This window comes from Oryzias melastigma, linkage group LG21 (genome assembly GCF_002922805.2).
Source record: "Oryzias melastigma strain HK-1 linkage group LG21, ASM292280v2, whole genome shotgun sequence".
Lineage (NCBI taxonomy): Eukaryota > Metazoa > Chordata > Actinopteri > Beloniformes > Adrianichthyidae > Oryzias > Oryzias melastigma.
In genome coordinates, this window is record NC_050532.1 from 22,221,886 (window position 1) to 22,237,773 (window position 15,888).

The window sequence follows — 15,888 nt, forward strand, 5'->3', positions numbered from 1 at the left end:
TAAAAAAAGTAATAAAAAAACGTACTTTCACGATTGCAAGAATTATTATTTTAAATCAATTGGAATATTACTTGTATTCTATTTTTTTTAGTTATAATGAGTGAAGTTGCATAGAGATTTTTGTTTTATTTTGCTTTATTTTGACTATGACGTCACATTTCCGCGCCGGAAGTACTCGATGGTGACGCATTTAGCTTCCGCGGTTGTAGTGAAATGCTAAACTGCAATAAACTCGTTTCAAATGAAATGTTCACAATATTTGCACCAATTTGTTTATGTCTTTTGGGCAGAATGCACTGACACTACCATCATCTTTTCTACTCAGGATCTGTAAACCTTCGGCGTTCATTCATCATGTCTTTTCTGGTGGATTCTGTCATCATGTTTACCTCTCAGGTAATTTTGTTTGCATTCGCTCGTCATTTGTAGACGTTTTTATTGAAGAAGTTGAAGTGATAACAGATGGGGAAATATGTTAGTGTCTAGCAGTATCCTAAAGTACTCAGAAACTGTTTTACCAGCTCACTTCGTTTGCAGTACTTAAGAATACATACATACTTAGTAGAAGTACTAATGTGTTAGTTTACTTTAGCATAACTTTAATTTATTAATCTTTAGTTCTCATTCTGAGGAACTTAGCTACATAGGACGTACAGTAAACAGTTTTAAAACTTGATCCATAAAACAAGCAGGACAAGGAACTTATTAGTAATCAATAATTAGTCCCAGGCAGATGAATTTCTCTCTCAGGTTTAACATTTAAGCCAGGGTTATTTTAGACAGTAGAATTCATATTTTAATATCATTTATAAAAAAGAAAAACTGGATTGTAGGGATAAAAATTGATTTATCGATGACTTGATTACTCGTTGCACCGAATACGATCAGTGAAAGCGTAGCCTCATGATCCCTTTGACGTTTTGGTTTTAAGCAGGAGCTGTCAGAAAAGTTGCCACAGGGATAACTGGTCTAAGGAGTCAGTAATCATTGTAAATCAGGGGATAAAAAAGAGCTACACAAGCAGAACTGTTTTAAAATGTGTTCTCTGAGCAACAAGAAGTAATACAAGACCGCCAAATGTCAAGAATTTTAAAGAAGTAACAGTCTGATTAATATCTGTGTGTTAATAGACAGTTTTAATAGAAACCATTGTGTGGAAAAAAAAATATTTTATCACTAAGCTATATTTGATTTCTTATATTTTTCATGGTAATAGATAATAATTAGCTAATTGAATTTGCATTTTCTTTCTGAAATATTTTTTCTTTTAATATAATGCAGGTGCTATTCTTTGGGTTTGGTTGGTTGTTCTTTATGCGGCAGCTATTCAAAGACTATGAGGTAAGCATTTTGTGAATTTTGGATTGTAATGTTTTATTTTATGTCACGCTGATCATTGGCTAAAGTCTGGACTGACTCGGTTGTCGCTTCAGGTGCGGCAGTATGTCGTCCAGGTGGTTTTCTCGGTCACCTTTGCATTTTCATGCACCATGTTTGAGCTCATTATCTTTGAGATCCTGGGTGCCTTAAGTAGTAGGTGTGTTCTGTAAAATCATTTCCAATGTGCAGCAAATACAATGTATTAATCTCGAGTGTTGTCTCACAGTTCACGGTATTTCCATTGGAAGCTGAATCTGTATGTGATTCTGCTGGTTTTAATCTTCGTGGTGCCTTTCTACATCGGTTACTTTGTTGTCAGCAACATACGTCTTCGTGAGTACAACCTTTTCATGAAAATAACCATTGGAATTAAATAAAAATGATGCAGACCACATCTCATAATGAACTCTTTTCTTTTTGTCCATCTAGTGCAGAGACAAAGACTTCTCTTTGCATGTATGGTGTGGTTCACTTTCATGTATTTCTTTTGGAAGTTGGGAGACCCATTCCCCATCTTGAGTCCTAAACATGGTAAGAGTATATTTATTTATTTTTATAGCTTTTTAAGGCTCTATTACCAACTTCAGTACTGTTTGTAGTATTTAAGGTGGAGAATAAAAGCATAGTTGTTTGTTTTATGTTTCACAACTAATTACAAAACCATTTAGATCTCCAATAAATAGATGACTATAAAAAAATAAATCTTTCTGGTTTTTAGTTTTAATGTTTGATAAAATGTGAGCATCTTTACTTCAAGAATTTTTATTATAATCTTATTAAGCAGTCTCAGTAGTGAGGAGGAAGCGGTAGCAGGGTTAGGTGGAGGTGAAAGATTCACTGCGTTCAAACCTGAAGGAATCAGCAGAAAAGCAAAGATGAAGATGAAGGGTCAGTGAGTCCCTGAAAGCATTAAAAACTTTGTTCCGTTTTAGAAAAATTGGTGTTTAGATAATCCACAAAAATCTGCATAAAACAGATTCATCTTATAGTCACAAATAATAAAGACTCAGAATCCATTTCGTTTTTCTATTGGACTTCAGTTCCTTCTTCACAAAATTGACCTAACTTTATTGAAAAGGGTAATAACAACAGCTAAATCTACATCCAACAATAAAGGTCAAAATAATAACTAACTGGTAAAAATGAGTCAGAATGATAAATGTTGGTTCTAAAAACCATTTTGATTAAATTTTTGTTTTTTTAGCAATCCTGTGTGGCATTTTTGTGATAAAGGAGGGCATATTTAATGAAAATTAAGCTTAAAATGGCATATCTGAGATTTGTTTTTATTCAAATTGTGATGAATCAGGAGTAGTAAAAAAAAAAAGCTCATTTGTGATGTAGAAACTACGATGGGCGGGCCTCAAGCTCCTTGCTCCGCTCCATTCTGATGCATCCACTTGTAGACAAATAAAATTCATGTACGTCTTTGTTTTCCTCATTCGAGCTGGAATCTGGATCAAAACGGTACAACCTGTATCACTCCAGTATTGGTCGCCATTTTTGTTGCACTGGTAATGTTAGGTTGGGGGTGTGAGGGGCTGCAAGCTAGTGTGAGAGCATGTAAACAGAGAGCTCTCATCAACATTTGGCTGTTCTATTTTTTTCTTTAACATTTTCCAATTTTGTTTATTTATTTTTACTTCTCTACTATTAGTTTTTTTTTAATGTTGCTAATTGCTGCTGCCTAAAAACAACAAATAAATAAAGGTTAAATTAACTTTAAAAAACCTTGAAGGAAATTCTTCTTGAGTTTATACTTTAATGGGAACAAAAGTGTTATGGCTGCTGTGGTGGGACTATCATCGCACTGTTACAGCTCCAAAACCTTTTATATAATATTCAAAGCAAATCCTTTTGGAAATCTTTGTGCTAAAAGAATATCAACTCTTTATATCATGCACGAGACATTCTAAGTTTGCATCAGAACGCTCTTTGTCTTTTATTTTTTCAGGGATTCTGTCCATCGAGCAGCTGATCAGTCGTGTGGGGGTCATAGGCGTCACTCTGATGGCGCTGCTGTCTGGGTTTGGTGCCGTCAACTGTCCGTACACGTACATGTCCTACTTCCTCAGGTGAGGTGTTTTATCTCCTCTGTTGTTTCCTGGAGCTTGATCACTGATGTGGTTCTGCTTATTATTCAGTCATAGTTTCTGGTTTTGCTCTGGAGACTGTGATCGCTGAGCTGCTTGCTTTTGTTTGCAGAAATGTGACAGACAGTGACATCCTCGCTCTGGAGAGGCGGCTGCTCCAAACAATGGACATGATTGTCAGCAAAAAGAAACGGTGGGAAAAAAGACTTTTTTTTTTGTCTTTTAAAGATTTTCTTTTTCTTATCACTACTTTTATAAATGTGAAGAATTGCCATGACGCGGAGGCAGATGTACCAGAGAGGGGAAGACCAGAACAAGCAGACGGGATTCTGGGGGATGATCAAGAGCGTCACCTCCACACAATCGGGCAGTGAAAGTATCCTTTACAGTTTGAGTTTCAAACCTGTCTAAACTTTTTTAAAGAATCCGACTTGACTCCTCCCTCCGAGATCTCTCTCTGATCCAGCAGGAGGTCGACGCTCTTGAGGAGTTGAGCCGGCAACTCTTCCTGGAAACAGTAGACCTTCAGTCTACCAAGGTAGCACATATGCAAATGCTCACTCAGGGCTCAAGCTAATGGGGTGGGACATTTTTAAATAATTTGGTTAAACTTAAAATATCAAAAACATGTTTTTTTCTTTAGGATTTGATTCAGTGTCATTTATTTTTAGATTGAGTTCGATTTAAAAATAAATCATATTGAGTTATGATGGCTTGTTTTTCGTGGCATAACTCTAAACAGGTATATTTATACATTAAATCAACTAAATGTGTTTTAGATAACATTTTTATTTATTCTTGACATAGTGGCTCATGCTTAATTTTGGATAAAATATAATTTATTAAAGGCTCCAGTGTTTCTTTCTGCCTAAAAATGGTCATACATCAGCCAATTTAGGTCCATCACACAATATGCGAGTCGTACATTAACCTCTTATTATGCTGTTTATATGCAATTCATTACTGATTTGTGCGTCAATTACATAATTTTAACGTGATATGAGCGCAAATACGCAATATATAAGTTATACATTGGTGGTACACGCTTGAAAAGTCTGTTACACATATTGGAAATCACAAATTTGTATATGCGTATCCCAAAAATCACACACAATTGGGTAAAATTTACATAACTGTGGATAAACTACGTAAAATACGCATAAAACGGTGTAATACTCAACCAACCAAAGGTTTTGCGACATCTGCCCAATTTGTACACAAATGAATAACGTATATCACGCATTTATCATAAAATACTAAAATTAAAAATTGTACGTAGGGGCAGTATGACACGGCCTGAAAGTGAAACAGGTTTTTTATTCAATCAGACGGTGTCTTTTCTCCCTAAGCTTAATATTTCATGAATTCTTCACTAACATTTTTCTTGGTCTTTAGGAGCGAATCGAATATTCAAAGACATTCCAGGGAAAATACTTCAACTTCCTCGGCTACTTCTTTTCCATTTACTGTGTTTGGAAAATCTTCATGGTAAGATTATTGACAGTTTTATGAATGTCATGTTGGACGTCGGTGTATTTGGTGTGTAACACCTTTGTGCTGGATAAAAAATCTTTCTGTTACAGGCTACGATAAACATCGTGTTTGATCGAGTTGGAAAAACTGATCCAGTAACCAGAGGCATTGAGATCACTGTGAACTATTTGGGCATCCAGTTTGATGTATGAAATGACACACACACGTACATGCACACACTGGTATGAAAGCCTTAGTCACAGCTGCCCTTATGGACTGTAAAAAAATGGGAAAACTTGTAGGCAGGGCTCCCAAAATTCTTTTAAGATGGTGAACCTATAAAGAGAGAATGTTCATATAGATTTTTATTGTATTATCTACATTTTCCAACTGCAATTTTTTTGCTTGCTCCTGACTTACAACAATTTGGATGAAGAAATACTCTATTTTAAGCTTAATTTTATTTATATTTGTCCTCCATCATGAGAAAAATGCTACAAGAACATGTTAAAAACACTATTTTCATTGGAGTTTGAGTTTAAAATGCTGACACTCCTCTCTACGACCATCCTAGGGCACAAAAAAAAAAAAAATCCGCAAACCCCTTCCAGGTGCATGTTGCTTGAAATAGAGAATTGTTTGTGTAAATTCAGAACAAAATACTGTACCGCAGCTGCAGGGACAGCTTCACTGCGTGGAGATAGACCTCGGTACCGCAGCTCCTCCTTCAGACACAAATATTTCATACAATCGTTTTGAGTTGTCTGAGTTTTTGTGGTGAACTGGAAGAGTCGGGTTATTGCCAAAAAAACAGTAAAAATTCTGAATACTCACTGTTTCTTAGGTTAACGTACCTCATTTGTAACCTTTTGATTAAACTTTACATGAACTGAAAAGCGGTTTGTGCTCAGATACATATTTGATGATTTATACATTTCATTCTCTCTGTAAACATAAAATCACCACTCGCTGTAATTAATTCTTAAATCTATATTGTAACTTTTGCTTTTTTCCCCCCAGGTTAAGTTTTGGTCTCAACACATCTCCTTCATCTTGGTTGGAATAATAATTGTAACGTCCATTCGAGGCCTGCTTATCACTCTGACTAAGGTAAGGCTCTTGTAGAATTTTAGCTTGTGGTATTTCTTCATTTGGAAAACAAAAAAAACTTCATTTTTAAAAACTTTTTGAGTCGTTTGTGGGTAAAGAAGTGAACATCAGGTCAATACCTTTCGACCTGATTGTGGCTGAGCTGTGGTGTTTGTTCAGGGTCGCCCATGATAGTGCTGCTCACTCATCAATGCCAGAGGCGAACGTTTGACCATGAACGTTTTTAAACCTGAAATGTGTTTTGGAGCTTATTTTCTGCCTCTGTTTGGAAATGCACTCTGAAAACATGGTTTCCATGGAAACCTGCAATAACTTTTACATGTAGACCGTTGTACAGTCTAGATTGTACAGATGAGAAAGGCCTGTAATTTCCATCACAGGTATGCCTCAACTATGAGACACAAAATGAGGAAAAAAAAAATACCAGAAAATCACATTGTCTGATTTTTAGTGAATTTATTTGTAAATTATGGTTGAAAATAAGTATTTGGTCCCCTACAAACCTGTAACGTCTTCTGTAAGATGATCGTCTGTCCTCCACTCGTTACCTGTATTAACGGCACCTGTTGGAACTCGTTATCTATATATAAGACACCTGTTCACACCCAAACTCCACAATGGCCAAGACCAAAGAGCTGTCTAAGGACACCAGAAACAAAATACTGACTAAATACGTTTTTGTCCCACTGTATTCGCTGCTACCAGAAGTAATAAAATACAAATATAGCACTGTGAAAATTACGTAAAAGCTATATTTTATAAATGATTAACTTCATGTCCACAAAAACATAAATGAAATGTATTTTTTTAAGGTGAGGTGGAACTTAGCGGCTCTTGTTGGGTTTTGGTCAGTAAGAAACTGGTCCAAATGGTTCTTGTAATTAAAGGTTGCAGACGCCTACATTATGGAATTTGGACACAACCAAAGTTTTTATCAAAGTATTCTTTAAAGAAAACGTTTACAATTAAACAATTAAATTGTTTTCTCTTAATCAACCTTTTTTGGGAACTAAACCTGTTCAAACTTGTTTATCGTCAGTTCTTCTATGCAATATCAAGCAGTAAGTCCTCCAACGTCATCGTGCTCGTCCTGGCTCAGATAATGGTGAGTGCTTTATCACATTTATGAAAAAGATCTGCAACCTTTGCTGTTCAGTCTGAAATCTTTCTGCTAACTCAACAGGGAATGTACTTTGTCTCATCTGTGCTGCTGATGCGCATGAGCATGCCGCTGGAGTACCGCTCCATCGTCACGGAGGTTCTGGGAGAACTGCAGTTCAACTTCTACCACCGCTGGTTTGACGTCATCTTCCTGGTCAGCGCCTTGTCCAGCATCCTCTTCCTCTATCTCGCCCACAAGCAGGCTCCAGAGAAGCACATGACTCTCTGAAGTCCTCCTCTTCTGCTGAAGGAACTCTGATTTCTGGATTTCTCCAGATTCACTTTTTTTTATGAATGCGTTCCTGAATCAGGAATGGCAGACTCTTGAGTGGAAATTTTAGTTCTTGATTGACTCATAACAAGGAAATGTTTCTTTTTTTTTCTTCAAATTATTCAGTTTTTTTCTTATTTTTCTTCAAAATACATTTTCTTTTGTCTACACTGGAGCAAAACTATTATCTGCATGTCCGTTTTTCATAAACTCAAGAAATAATAATGGATACCATGTGTGTATCGTCTACAGTTTAACAGACAAATCTTAAGAAACAAATAAAACATGTACTTCAGAGTTAGTCAGTTGTGTTTATTTGTTCCTTTTTATGATAAAGACAGGAGCAGCTGAAGTCTTTGGGCTTTTCTCATACAGTTTTTGTTGTTTAAATAGATTTTAATTCTAACTTTTGAATCAAAATAAAGTAAAAAGAAGCCATATAGGGGGGTTCCTGTGTGCAAATTCTAACTGCTTCGATATGTGGCACTGAAAGAAAAATTGACCTTTGCGTTTTCTGACAATAAAGTGACTAATCTTCATTAAAGACTCCTCATGTCGCAGCTTCTTTGATCCCATCTTCCTAATAATGTGATTTTTGAGGAAAGGAGGGCTTGCTGTCAATCATGTCATTTTTTATTGTCTATGTTGGTTGGAAGTCCATAGTTGTGATTTTAACTGGATGTTCTTAAACATGCGATCAAACATTGGAGCTAACGGCAGAATCGGATGTGGGCTGATCGGGGGGTGTGGGGGCTCTCAGAGTCTCTCATCAATGCTCTCTGCAGATGAAGATGATGAAACCGATGGAGTCTGGAAGAGGTAAAAACATGCATTTTAAAAGCAAATTCTCAACTTAGACACCATTGGTTTTAATACTTTAAATATTAATTCAGTTTTTAAGCACAGGGTTTCAAAAAAAAGTCAACCAATACATCTGATCATTACAATTTATTTCTTATGAAATAGAAGGATCAGATTTCAAAATTGTCCAATTTTTAGTTTTTTTCAGTTTTTGTCGAAGGTTTTTTTATGTTTTTGAACAGGGACAAAACCGCTTTAGTTTTTTGCAGGTATTAAAAACAGCAATTATGATTTCAAATAAATGTTATAAATAAATTGTGGATTATTCTGATGTTCAGATCAAGAACTAGAAGATACTTCATCCATGTTTAAGATTTTGGGGGCAATTAGGTCTTAAGTACCTAAAATGGACCGCAATAAATATTTTATAGCATACAGTGGGGCAAAAAAAGTATTTATGCTGCCACCAATTGTGGAAGTTCTCCCACTTAAAAAGATGAGAGAGGCCTGTAATTTTCATCATAGGTTTACCTTAACTATGAGAGACAAAATTAAAAAAAAAATCTAGATAATCTATAAGGAAACATTGAAACTAAAAGGGAGCTATCCCTTACCTTAACTTGACCAAATTGGACTTGTTGTTTAGTCAAAAGAGAAATAAGGGATGTAAATATAATTTTAGAGGAATTTTTTTGTATTATTCTCTAATATACAATTTTTACCCAGTTTTTGTTGAATTATTTTGATTTTTGGAATTGAAGGCTTCAAACTAAGATATCTAAAATGCACAAAAACAATGAAATGAGACAGTTTGTGCAGAGAAATGTGAAATATATTAAAGTAATGTAAAATTTTGGGGTTCTTGGTTCAATATTTATGTATTTTTTCTCAGTGACAAGAAAAAAAAGGAGTTGAAGCAATTTCTTATTTGAAATCCTTTCAGATTAAAAGCTTTTTAAATCACATTGTATGAGGGAATTGACTGATCATTATTTTTTTAGACTCACCCTCTGTCTTTCTGGTTTAGCTGGACTCTCTGGTCTTTCTATCTCTTTCTTGCTGGTTTCTGGACTGTCTGCGGTTGGTTCTTGACTCTTGGGTTCCTCCCCAAGCAGCATGCGTGTGATGTTTACTCCTTTGGCTTTGAGTTTTTCATAAACACTCTTTCTGGCCACCAGCATCTCCAGAGAGTTTCCACTTCTGCGGATCATTTCCACCACCTCGTGGTGGCTGCTTGTCTCCACATTTACTCCGTTGACCTCCACCACCATGTCATCGTCCTCCAGACCTGCTCGGTCAGCCGCTCCTCCCTTCACCACCTGAAACAAGAAAGGTCTTATCACCTGGTTTAGCAGCAGTAATGGGGGAACATTAATCTCACCTCTTTGATGAACTGTCCAAACACGCCTTGGATGCCGTTCAAGTGAAAGCCATAGCCATCAGGAGCCTTCTCCATCCTACAAAACTTGGGCTTCAGGTCCTCCTCCTCCTCTTCGTCAGGTTGGGCCGGCGTCGCTGTGTTCATGACCTCTGTGTAACTGGGGGGCGAATTGGAATCCTTCATCTCCTCCCAGAAAATTATCGGAGAAACTTTTCCCTGTGGCACACCGAACGTATAAATAAACCAATTTTCCTTACAGGATAAACAAAAATGGAGAACAACTCACCAGTTTATACATTTGGTCTGTTTCTTTGTCCACCACAAGGAGGCAGCACTCACCACCACTTTGCCTGAACATGTCCACCACCTGCTCATGGCTACAATTGTCCACCTCTTTGCCATCCACTGCAACCAAGCGGTCCATTTCTTTCAGTGCGGCTCTTCCTGCTGGGCTGTCTCTGTCTATGTCCTTTATGAAGTGTCCTGTATGGAGTAAAGGAAGACACGTCGAATGAAATTTAAAATCCAAAACTTCCCTGAAACTCCACATAAAAGCAAATATTCATGTTTTGAACGTCGAGAAATCAATTGAGGACTATGTATATATGTATATGTACTGTATATATGTGTGTATTATAGAGTCAATAATATATATATATATATATATATATATATATATATGATGATTTCAGTGTTTCCTTGAAACCACAGACCGCATCATAGGGCTTAAAGGATTATAAAACACATTATATTATTGTGGCCTTGCCTGCTTGTTGGGGCTCCTCTCTGAGCATGAAGCCGTATCCTTCAGGTCCTTTCGTCAGGTTGGCGATACGCGGTTTGTGAGGGAGGTGCTTGACAGTGGCTGACCGCGATCCCACTTTAGCATATTGGCTCCTGCAGACTTTGTCTGCGTTGTCATCGAATAGCAGAAACACAATGGCGTTCCCGGCCTGTTTGATTTTAGCCACCACCTGCTCGTGTGTGCAGTCTTCTACGTTCTCTCCGTTGACCTCCAGCAGGCGGTCTTTGGCTCGGACGCCTGCCTTGTAGGCCACGCCTCCTGGACTCACTTCTGTCATGAAAAGACCGTCCTCATCTAGAGATCAGTGCAAAAACAAGAAAAACAAAGCAGTATTTTAGCAACAATTCTGCTAAATTTGTTGGGATGCCAGTTTGTTCCTTTTTTCACCTTCCAGTGTGATCTTTGACCTTTTCAGCAGTTTGACTTTCATCAATACTGTTAGAAGAGCTACCCTCTAACTCAGGGGTGGGCAAACTACAACCTGGGGGATCATTAAAGTATTTAATCTGGCCCATCAAACTGGAATAAATTACATTAATTATCATTATTAATGTTTGATTTTCCCTGTAATACTGCCATCTCCCCATAGGAGGTGCACTAAAAATACATTGACCTTTATTTAGGGGCAGGAAGTTGGAAAATGTGTTGCTTTTCTGACGTTTATGTGTGTTTTCAGAGTCGGTCAGTCATTTTTCCAATCCAACATCACATGAATGCAGCGTATCTGTGAGTTTGTTGTTTCCCCTGAGGGGCAACAACCCCAAACTAAATTGAAGACAAAGTAAAAGCTAATAAATATGAACATTATGCAATAATTATTTATGAATTCACTGTGTTCCGAAGATGAAAACTTAGCTGGTTTCTAAAAAATACATACATATATATATATATATATATATTTTATGAAAAATCAGTAAAATGCAATGCATTATGGTCTATATTCACCGATTTTAGCATCAATGTACACTAGTTCTTTGCAAAAACTTATCAGAAATGATGAGCAGGGGTGGATTTACCATCAGGCAAAGTTAGGCGGTTGCCTGGGGACCCTCAAAGCTCTGGGGCCCCGACCTGATCACTTCATAAAAGTGTATAAAATAAATGTTATGCAGATTATTATTTAACTCTGCCATAAATAACAAACCCCAAAGCAACTAAATTGTATAAAACTGATCATGTAAGATTTTCGTCCTCTCTGCAGCAATGGAATATTCCAGACAAGTTACCAGATTGGACAATTTTCCACCCAGTTGAGCAGTTTATGTTCTGATTTTACATGCAAAAAATTGCGTTATGTGAGTGGACATAATTTGGACGGGTTTGGGATCAGTTGGGCTGATTTTAGTCCCTTAAGTGTCTCATCATGTATGGCCTAAAATAAATGCATCAACTAACCTGTTCCATAAACGTAGTTTATACATTTGACCGTAATAATTTCATCTTTATCCTCAAAAATGGATGTTTTTAGCACTGAGTCTGCCTTCTAGTGGACCAATAAAGAAGTTTAATTTTGTAATTTTGGTAAGGATTAAAAAGAAAAAGGATTAATGAATGGCTGCTTAGGGCCCCATTTTATTTTTCGCCTGGGGCCCTCAAACTGCTAAGTCCGTCACTGATTACAAAGGCACTGAATGTTAGAATTGTTGATTCGGACACTCTGGAAAAAAATAGTGAATGCATTATAGTGTGAAGAAATTTGGACACAACCATTAAGTTTTAGTTTTAGGAAAGACAAGTCAGCAGGAAAACCTCCTTTACCAGCAAACACAGAGACCAACAGAAGTGTGTGTAATTTAGAATGAGCACATGGAGAAGAAACGACAGCAGTGTGGCATGAAAGCATCAACAACATCTGCTCATGAAACTCATCAAATACATGACCCACATGCAACAGCAACACTCTCTCCCCTCTGCCTATTTGTCTCAGAAATTCAGCTGTTATAAACGTGAAGTTGCACTTCTAAAAACACATTTTTATGTCATTGTGCTTTATTTTGTTTAGTTTATATTTTCAATTTAGTATCTTCAGAATCTTCATCTTCAGAACCATCATCAGAAAAATGAACATGTTAATAACAATCAAAACTACATTTTAGTTGGACTGGTTCTTTAAAGGCTCAAGCAAACTAGTAGGTTCCTAAAAGAAGAAAAACAAAAACTTCTGTTATAGAGCTGAGACTGTCGCACAGTGAGATGGGCTTCAGTTTTTAGCTATTTCCTGTCCATTGTTCTTTCCATTCCTGCACAAACACTCAAACAAAACTGTGCAGTTCAGCAGAGGCAAATCTGAAGACAAATACAATTTAAAAACGTGTTGTTTATCTATCTATCCATCGGTGCATCTTCCAAACCAGCTGAACTCCTTTCTGGGCTGCTGGAGCCTATCCTGGCTGCTGATAGACTTACATGCACACTTAGGAGCAATTTAGAGTCACCAGTTAACCCATGAGGAACAGGAGTAAATTGGTGTTCCAGTTTCACTGAGGACTCACACACAAAGTTGTTGATTCTAAGCTCACCGTTACTCGAGAAAAGAGAAAACTCGAAGCCTGAAGCCGATTTCACCAAGTAGCAGAGTTTAGGCTTCTGTTCCCCTTTGGCCACTCCGTTAGCAACCACGTTTGCTTTGTTTTGGGGCTCAGAAAGGTTGACCCCCTTCGCTTTTGCCTGCTTATACGTCGTCTCGTCCATGATGTGGAATGTGACTGACGTTCCGCTGCTCTTCACCAGCTCCACGACCTGAACACAAAGAGACAAACCAGATGCTTGAATGTCGAGGAGACGCCTCGGGGTCTCACAAGAGGAACCCGTCTCACCTCAGAGTGGGACAGCCCGTCGACAAACGTCCCGTTGACTCGGATGACGCGGTCTCCATCTTTCATGCCAGCCAGTTCAGCTGGACCTCCCATTTCCAGAGAGCGGATCAGGTGACCCTCCTCACCTTGCTCCAGCCTCAGAAAGAAGCCGAAGGTCTGTTTCGGCTTTTTAGTCAGAGAAATTACCCTGGGCTTGTATGCCGCCATGTCTGAAAAATAAATAAACAACTTAAAGTCCCCCTATGACATTTTTTTTTAAATTTAGAGTGTTTTAATTATGATTATTACGTTTTTAACCAAAAATCTGACAACCTGAATGTCTTAAAAAGCCATTTTTCATAAAGCCTCTGTTTCCAAAATCTCCTTTGAGGGGGCGTGGCTTTTGGAGCTGAGCAGCTCCGCCCCTAAGAGAGCTGTTGTGATGTAAAGAAGGCTCATTAATTAAAACAGAGCCTGACAGTGACAAAAATGAAATGATTTATTATCATATTTGTTCTCTTTCATAAGAAAAATGCTAAACATAAGTGTTAAAAACTCAAAAACCATGATTTTCATTGGAGGAGGACTTTAAAACATTACATTTTTAAAAGACATCAATACAGAAAAATCTAAATAAATGAAAGAAGCTTCAAATTGACATTTCAGTTCATTGATGTTCTAATAACGAGTTTGACTCTTCGAATTAACCATCACTGATGCTAAAATCCTCAGTTTTTAACGCCAGCCGTCACCGGTTTGGTCTTGTAAACATAACTAAATTACCAAATAATCCAGGACATAGAGCAACCACAGAAGTGCTGATAAGTCCAGATGAAAAGTTAATCTTCCATGAAAGCTCTGGAGCGCCGGTTAATAGTTAATGGGAGGCACAGCTGTCTGCAAACCATGCAACACTCATGGACATACATAACAAGGAATGCCGTTCCCTTTGTGTGCTGCTATTTCTATGTGGACGGTCATCGTCACAGAAAATGATCAGACAAAAACATTTGGAAATTTTCTTATATAATTTTTTGAAAATAAATACTGTTTTAAAAAATTAATCAATTTTTAAAGCAAAAAAAAGGAAATTGTGGCTTACAAAACTAACAAACTATCATTGTTTTAATTCCTTTTTAAACTGAGTCAACAAAAAGTATAAAAGAATCAAACAAAATCTGATCCAGATTAGCATAATCCTACATTAAAAATCATTCGAAATGCATTTTTCAAAGTGTGTTCGCTCACCAGCTCTCTTCTGTTCACCGTCCGAGTCTGAAGAGAGATTCCACCTGTCACTGATTAGCTGTTATCGTGCCCTCAGCCTGTCTACGACCCTCCTCTTCTTCTCCGAGCAGGGACTTTGGCGGGTCAAGGGTGAGCCTAAAGGCTGAGTTATTTAACAGTGTCTTGTGTCATGGACGTCTGGAGAGGTGTTCAATCTGGAACCGCGGAGAAGGCAGTCACCTGCTCCGCGGTCAAAGGTCCACCATGTGGGCGGCAATTAAGCAATTACAGTTCATGCATCACAGAAAACATCAAGGTGTGTGCCATACTTTTAGAATCCTAATTAAAGATTCTTATCTACTGGAGAGTTTTTGGATGTGATTTAAGAAAAATAATTGGCAGTTTAGTCCTTTATGGATTATCAGATCACTTTTTAACCCTTTAACTCCTGAGGCATTGTCGGTGACAAATCTACAAAATCTCTAACACTCAGTTACTTTTCAACCGTTAATACGATCAACGTAATTCCAGCAGATTTTGAAGGAGAAAAGCGACTTGTGAGGCTCTGTTAGAAATCCTAGTTTTTGTTTAACTTTTTTTGAGGACATCCTTCATTTTTTTTTTTAAATTTTGGGTGTATTTTTAGCGAGTTTATAAAAGGAAAAACCAACAAATAGAAGAGTTGATCTCATCCTGCAGGCTTTAAAGCTTTGAAGTTAAACTTGACTGATTTAAACTTTTCCAACAGATTCTGATCTGTCACAGAACACACAGCTGCACTTAGGACTTCACTCTGTAAAGTCAGGACTTTCTCAGCAACAAAAACATGGAGTTCAGGCGTAGTTTGGGTGGAGCCTCCTGTTTATATGGTTATTGCATTCTGACAACAGTGTTGTGCAAGTTACTAACACACTGTATTACGTAACAGAGTACTTGTTATGTAAAAGTCGTTATTTTTTATGCTATCAGCATTCAAAGGTGATGCAAGCATTCATTTTAAGTTACTTTCTTTATAAAACATTTTAAAGTAAAACATTGAATGTGAAGTGACAAATGTACTGCAGAGAATTTTATGATTAGATAAGGGGCCATATAGTGTAATAATGATAATATACAGGAACAACCTTCTGCTTTAGTGAGTTAATTATAAATAAATTGATTGATTGACTGATTTCAAGCAAAGATTGTGAAAAATACAGGACAAAACACACACATCTTTACTGAAATGCATTGATTAAAAAATAGAAAACAAACAAATACACTTATGTCACATTTGATTAATTGGAAGCAAACAGGCATTTTACATGCGTTGAGGATGTTGATAGAGAAGTACAGAGAAGGTCAGAGAGAGCTCCACTGTGTCTTTGTAGATCTGGAGAAAGCTTATGACA

The 15,888-nt window shown here is 37.2% G+C and overlaps 2 protein-coding genes across 2 annotated transcripts; one reads left to right on the forward strand and one right to left on the reverse strand.

Moving 5' to 3' along the window:
- The first annotated feature begins 145 nt into the window (after positions 1–145).
- si:ch73-390b10.2 (Golgi pH regulator) lies at positions 146–7,789 on the forward strand. The gene is made up of 14 exons (XM_024286942.2): positions 146–396; positions 1,282–1,341; positions 1,434–1,537; positions 1,607–1,713; positions 1,810–1,911; positions 3,335–3,455; positions 3,586–3,666; positions 3,740–3,849; positions 3,923–4,011; positions 4,869–4,961; positions 5,057–5,152; positions 5,967–6,056; positions 7,096–7,161; positions 7,240–7,789. The coding sequence occupies exons 1-14, from the start codon at positions 355–357 to the stop codon at positions 7,444–7,446; spliced, it is 1,368 nt and encodes a 455-aa protein (XP_024142710.1). The 5' UTR covers positions 146–354; the 3' UTR covers positions 7,447–7,789.
- Positions 7,790–8,130: 341 nt separating this feature from the next.
- Positions 8,131–15,747, reverse strand: pdzk1 (PDZ domain containing 1). The gene is made up of 8 exons (XM_024286940.2): positions 14,519–15,747; positions 13,292–13,500; positions 12,995–13,214; positions 10,437–10,769; positions 9,957–10,153; positions 9,671–9,886; positions 9,297–9,608; positions 8,131–8,298 (listed from the first exon to the last, which is right to left on the reverse strand). The coding sequence occupies exons 2-8, from the start codon at positions 13,496–13,498 to the stop codon at positions 8,245–8,247; spliced, it is 1,539 nt and encodes a 512-aa protein (XP_024142708.1). The 5' UTR covers positions 13,499–13,500; positions 14,519–15,747; the 3' UTR covers positions 8,131–8,244.
- Between the last annotated feature and the right edge of the window lie 141 nt (positions 15,748–15,888).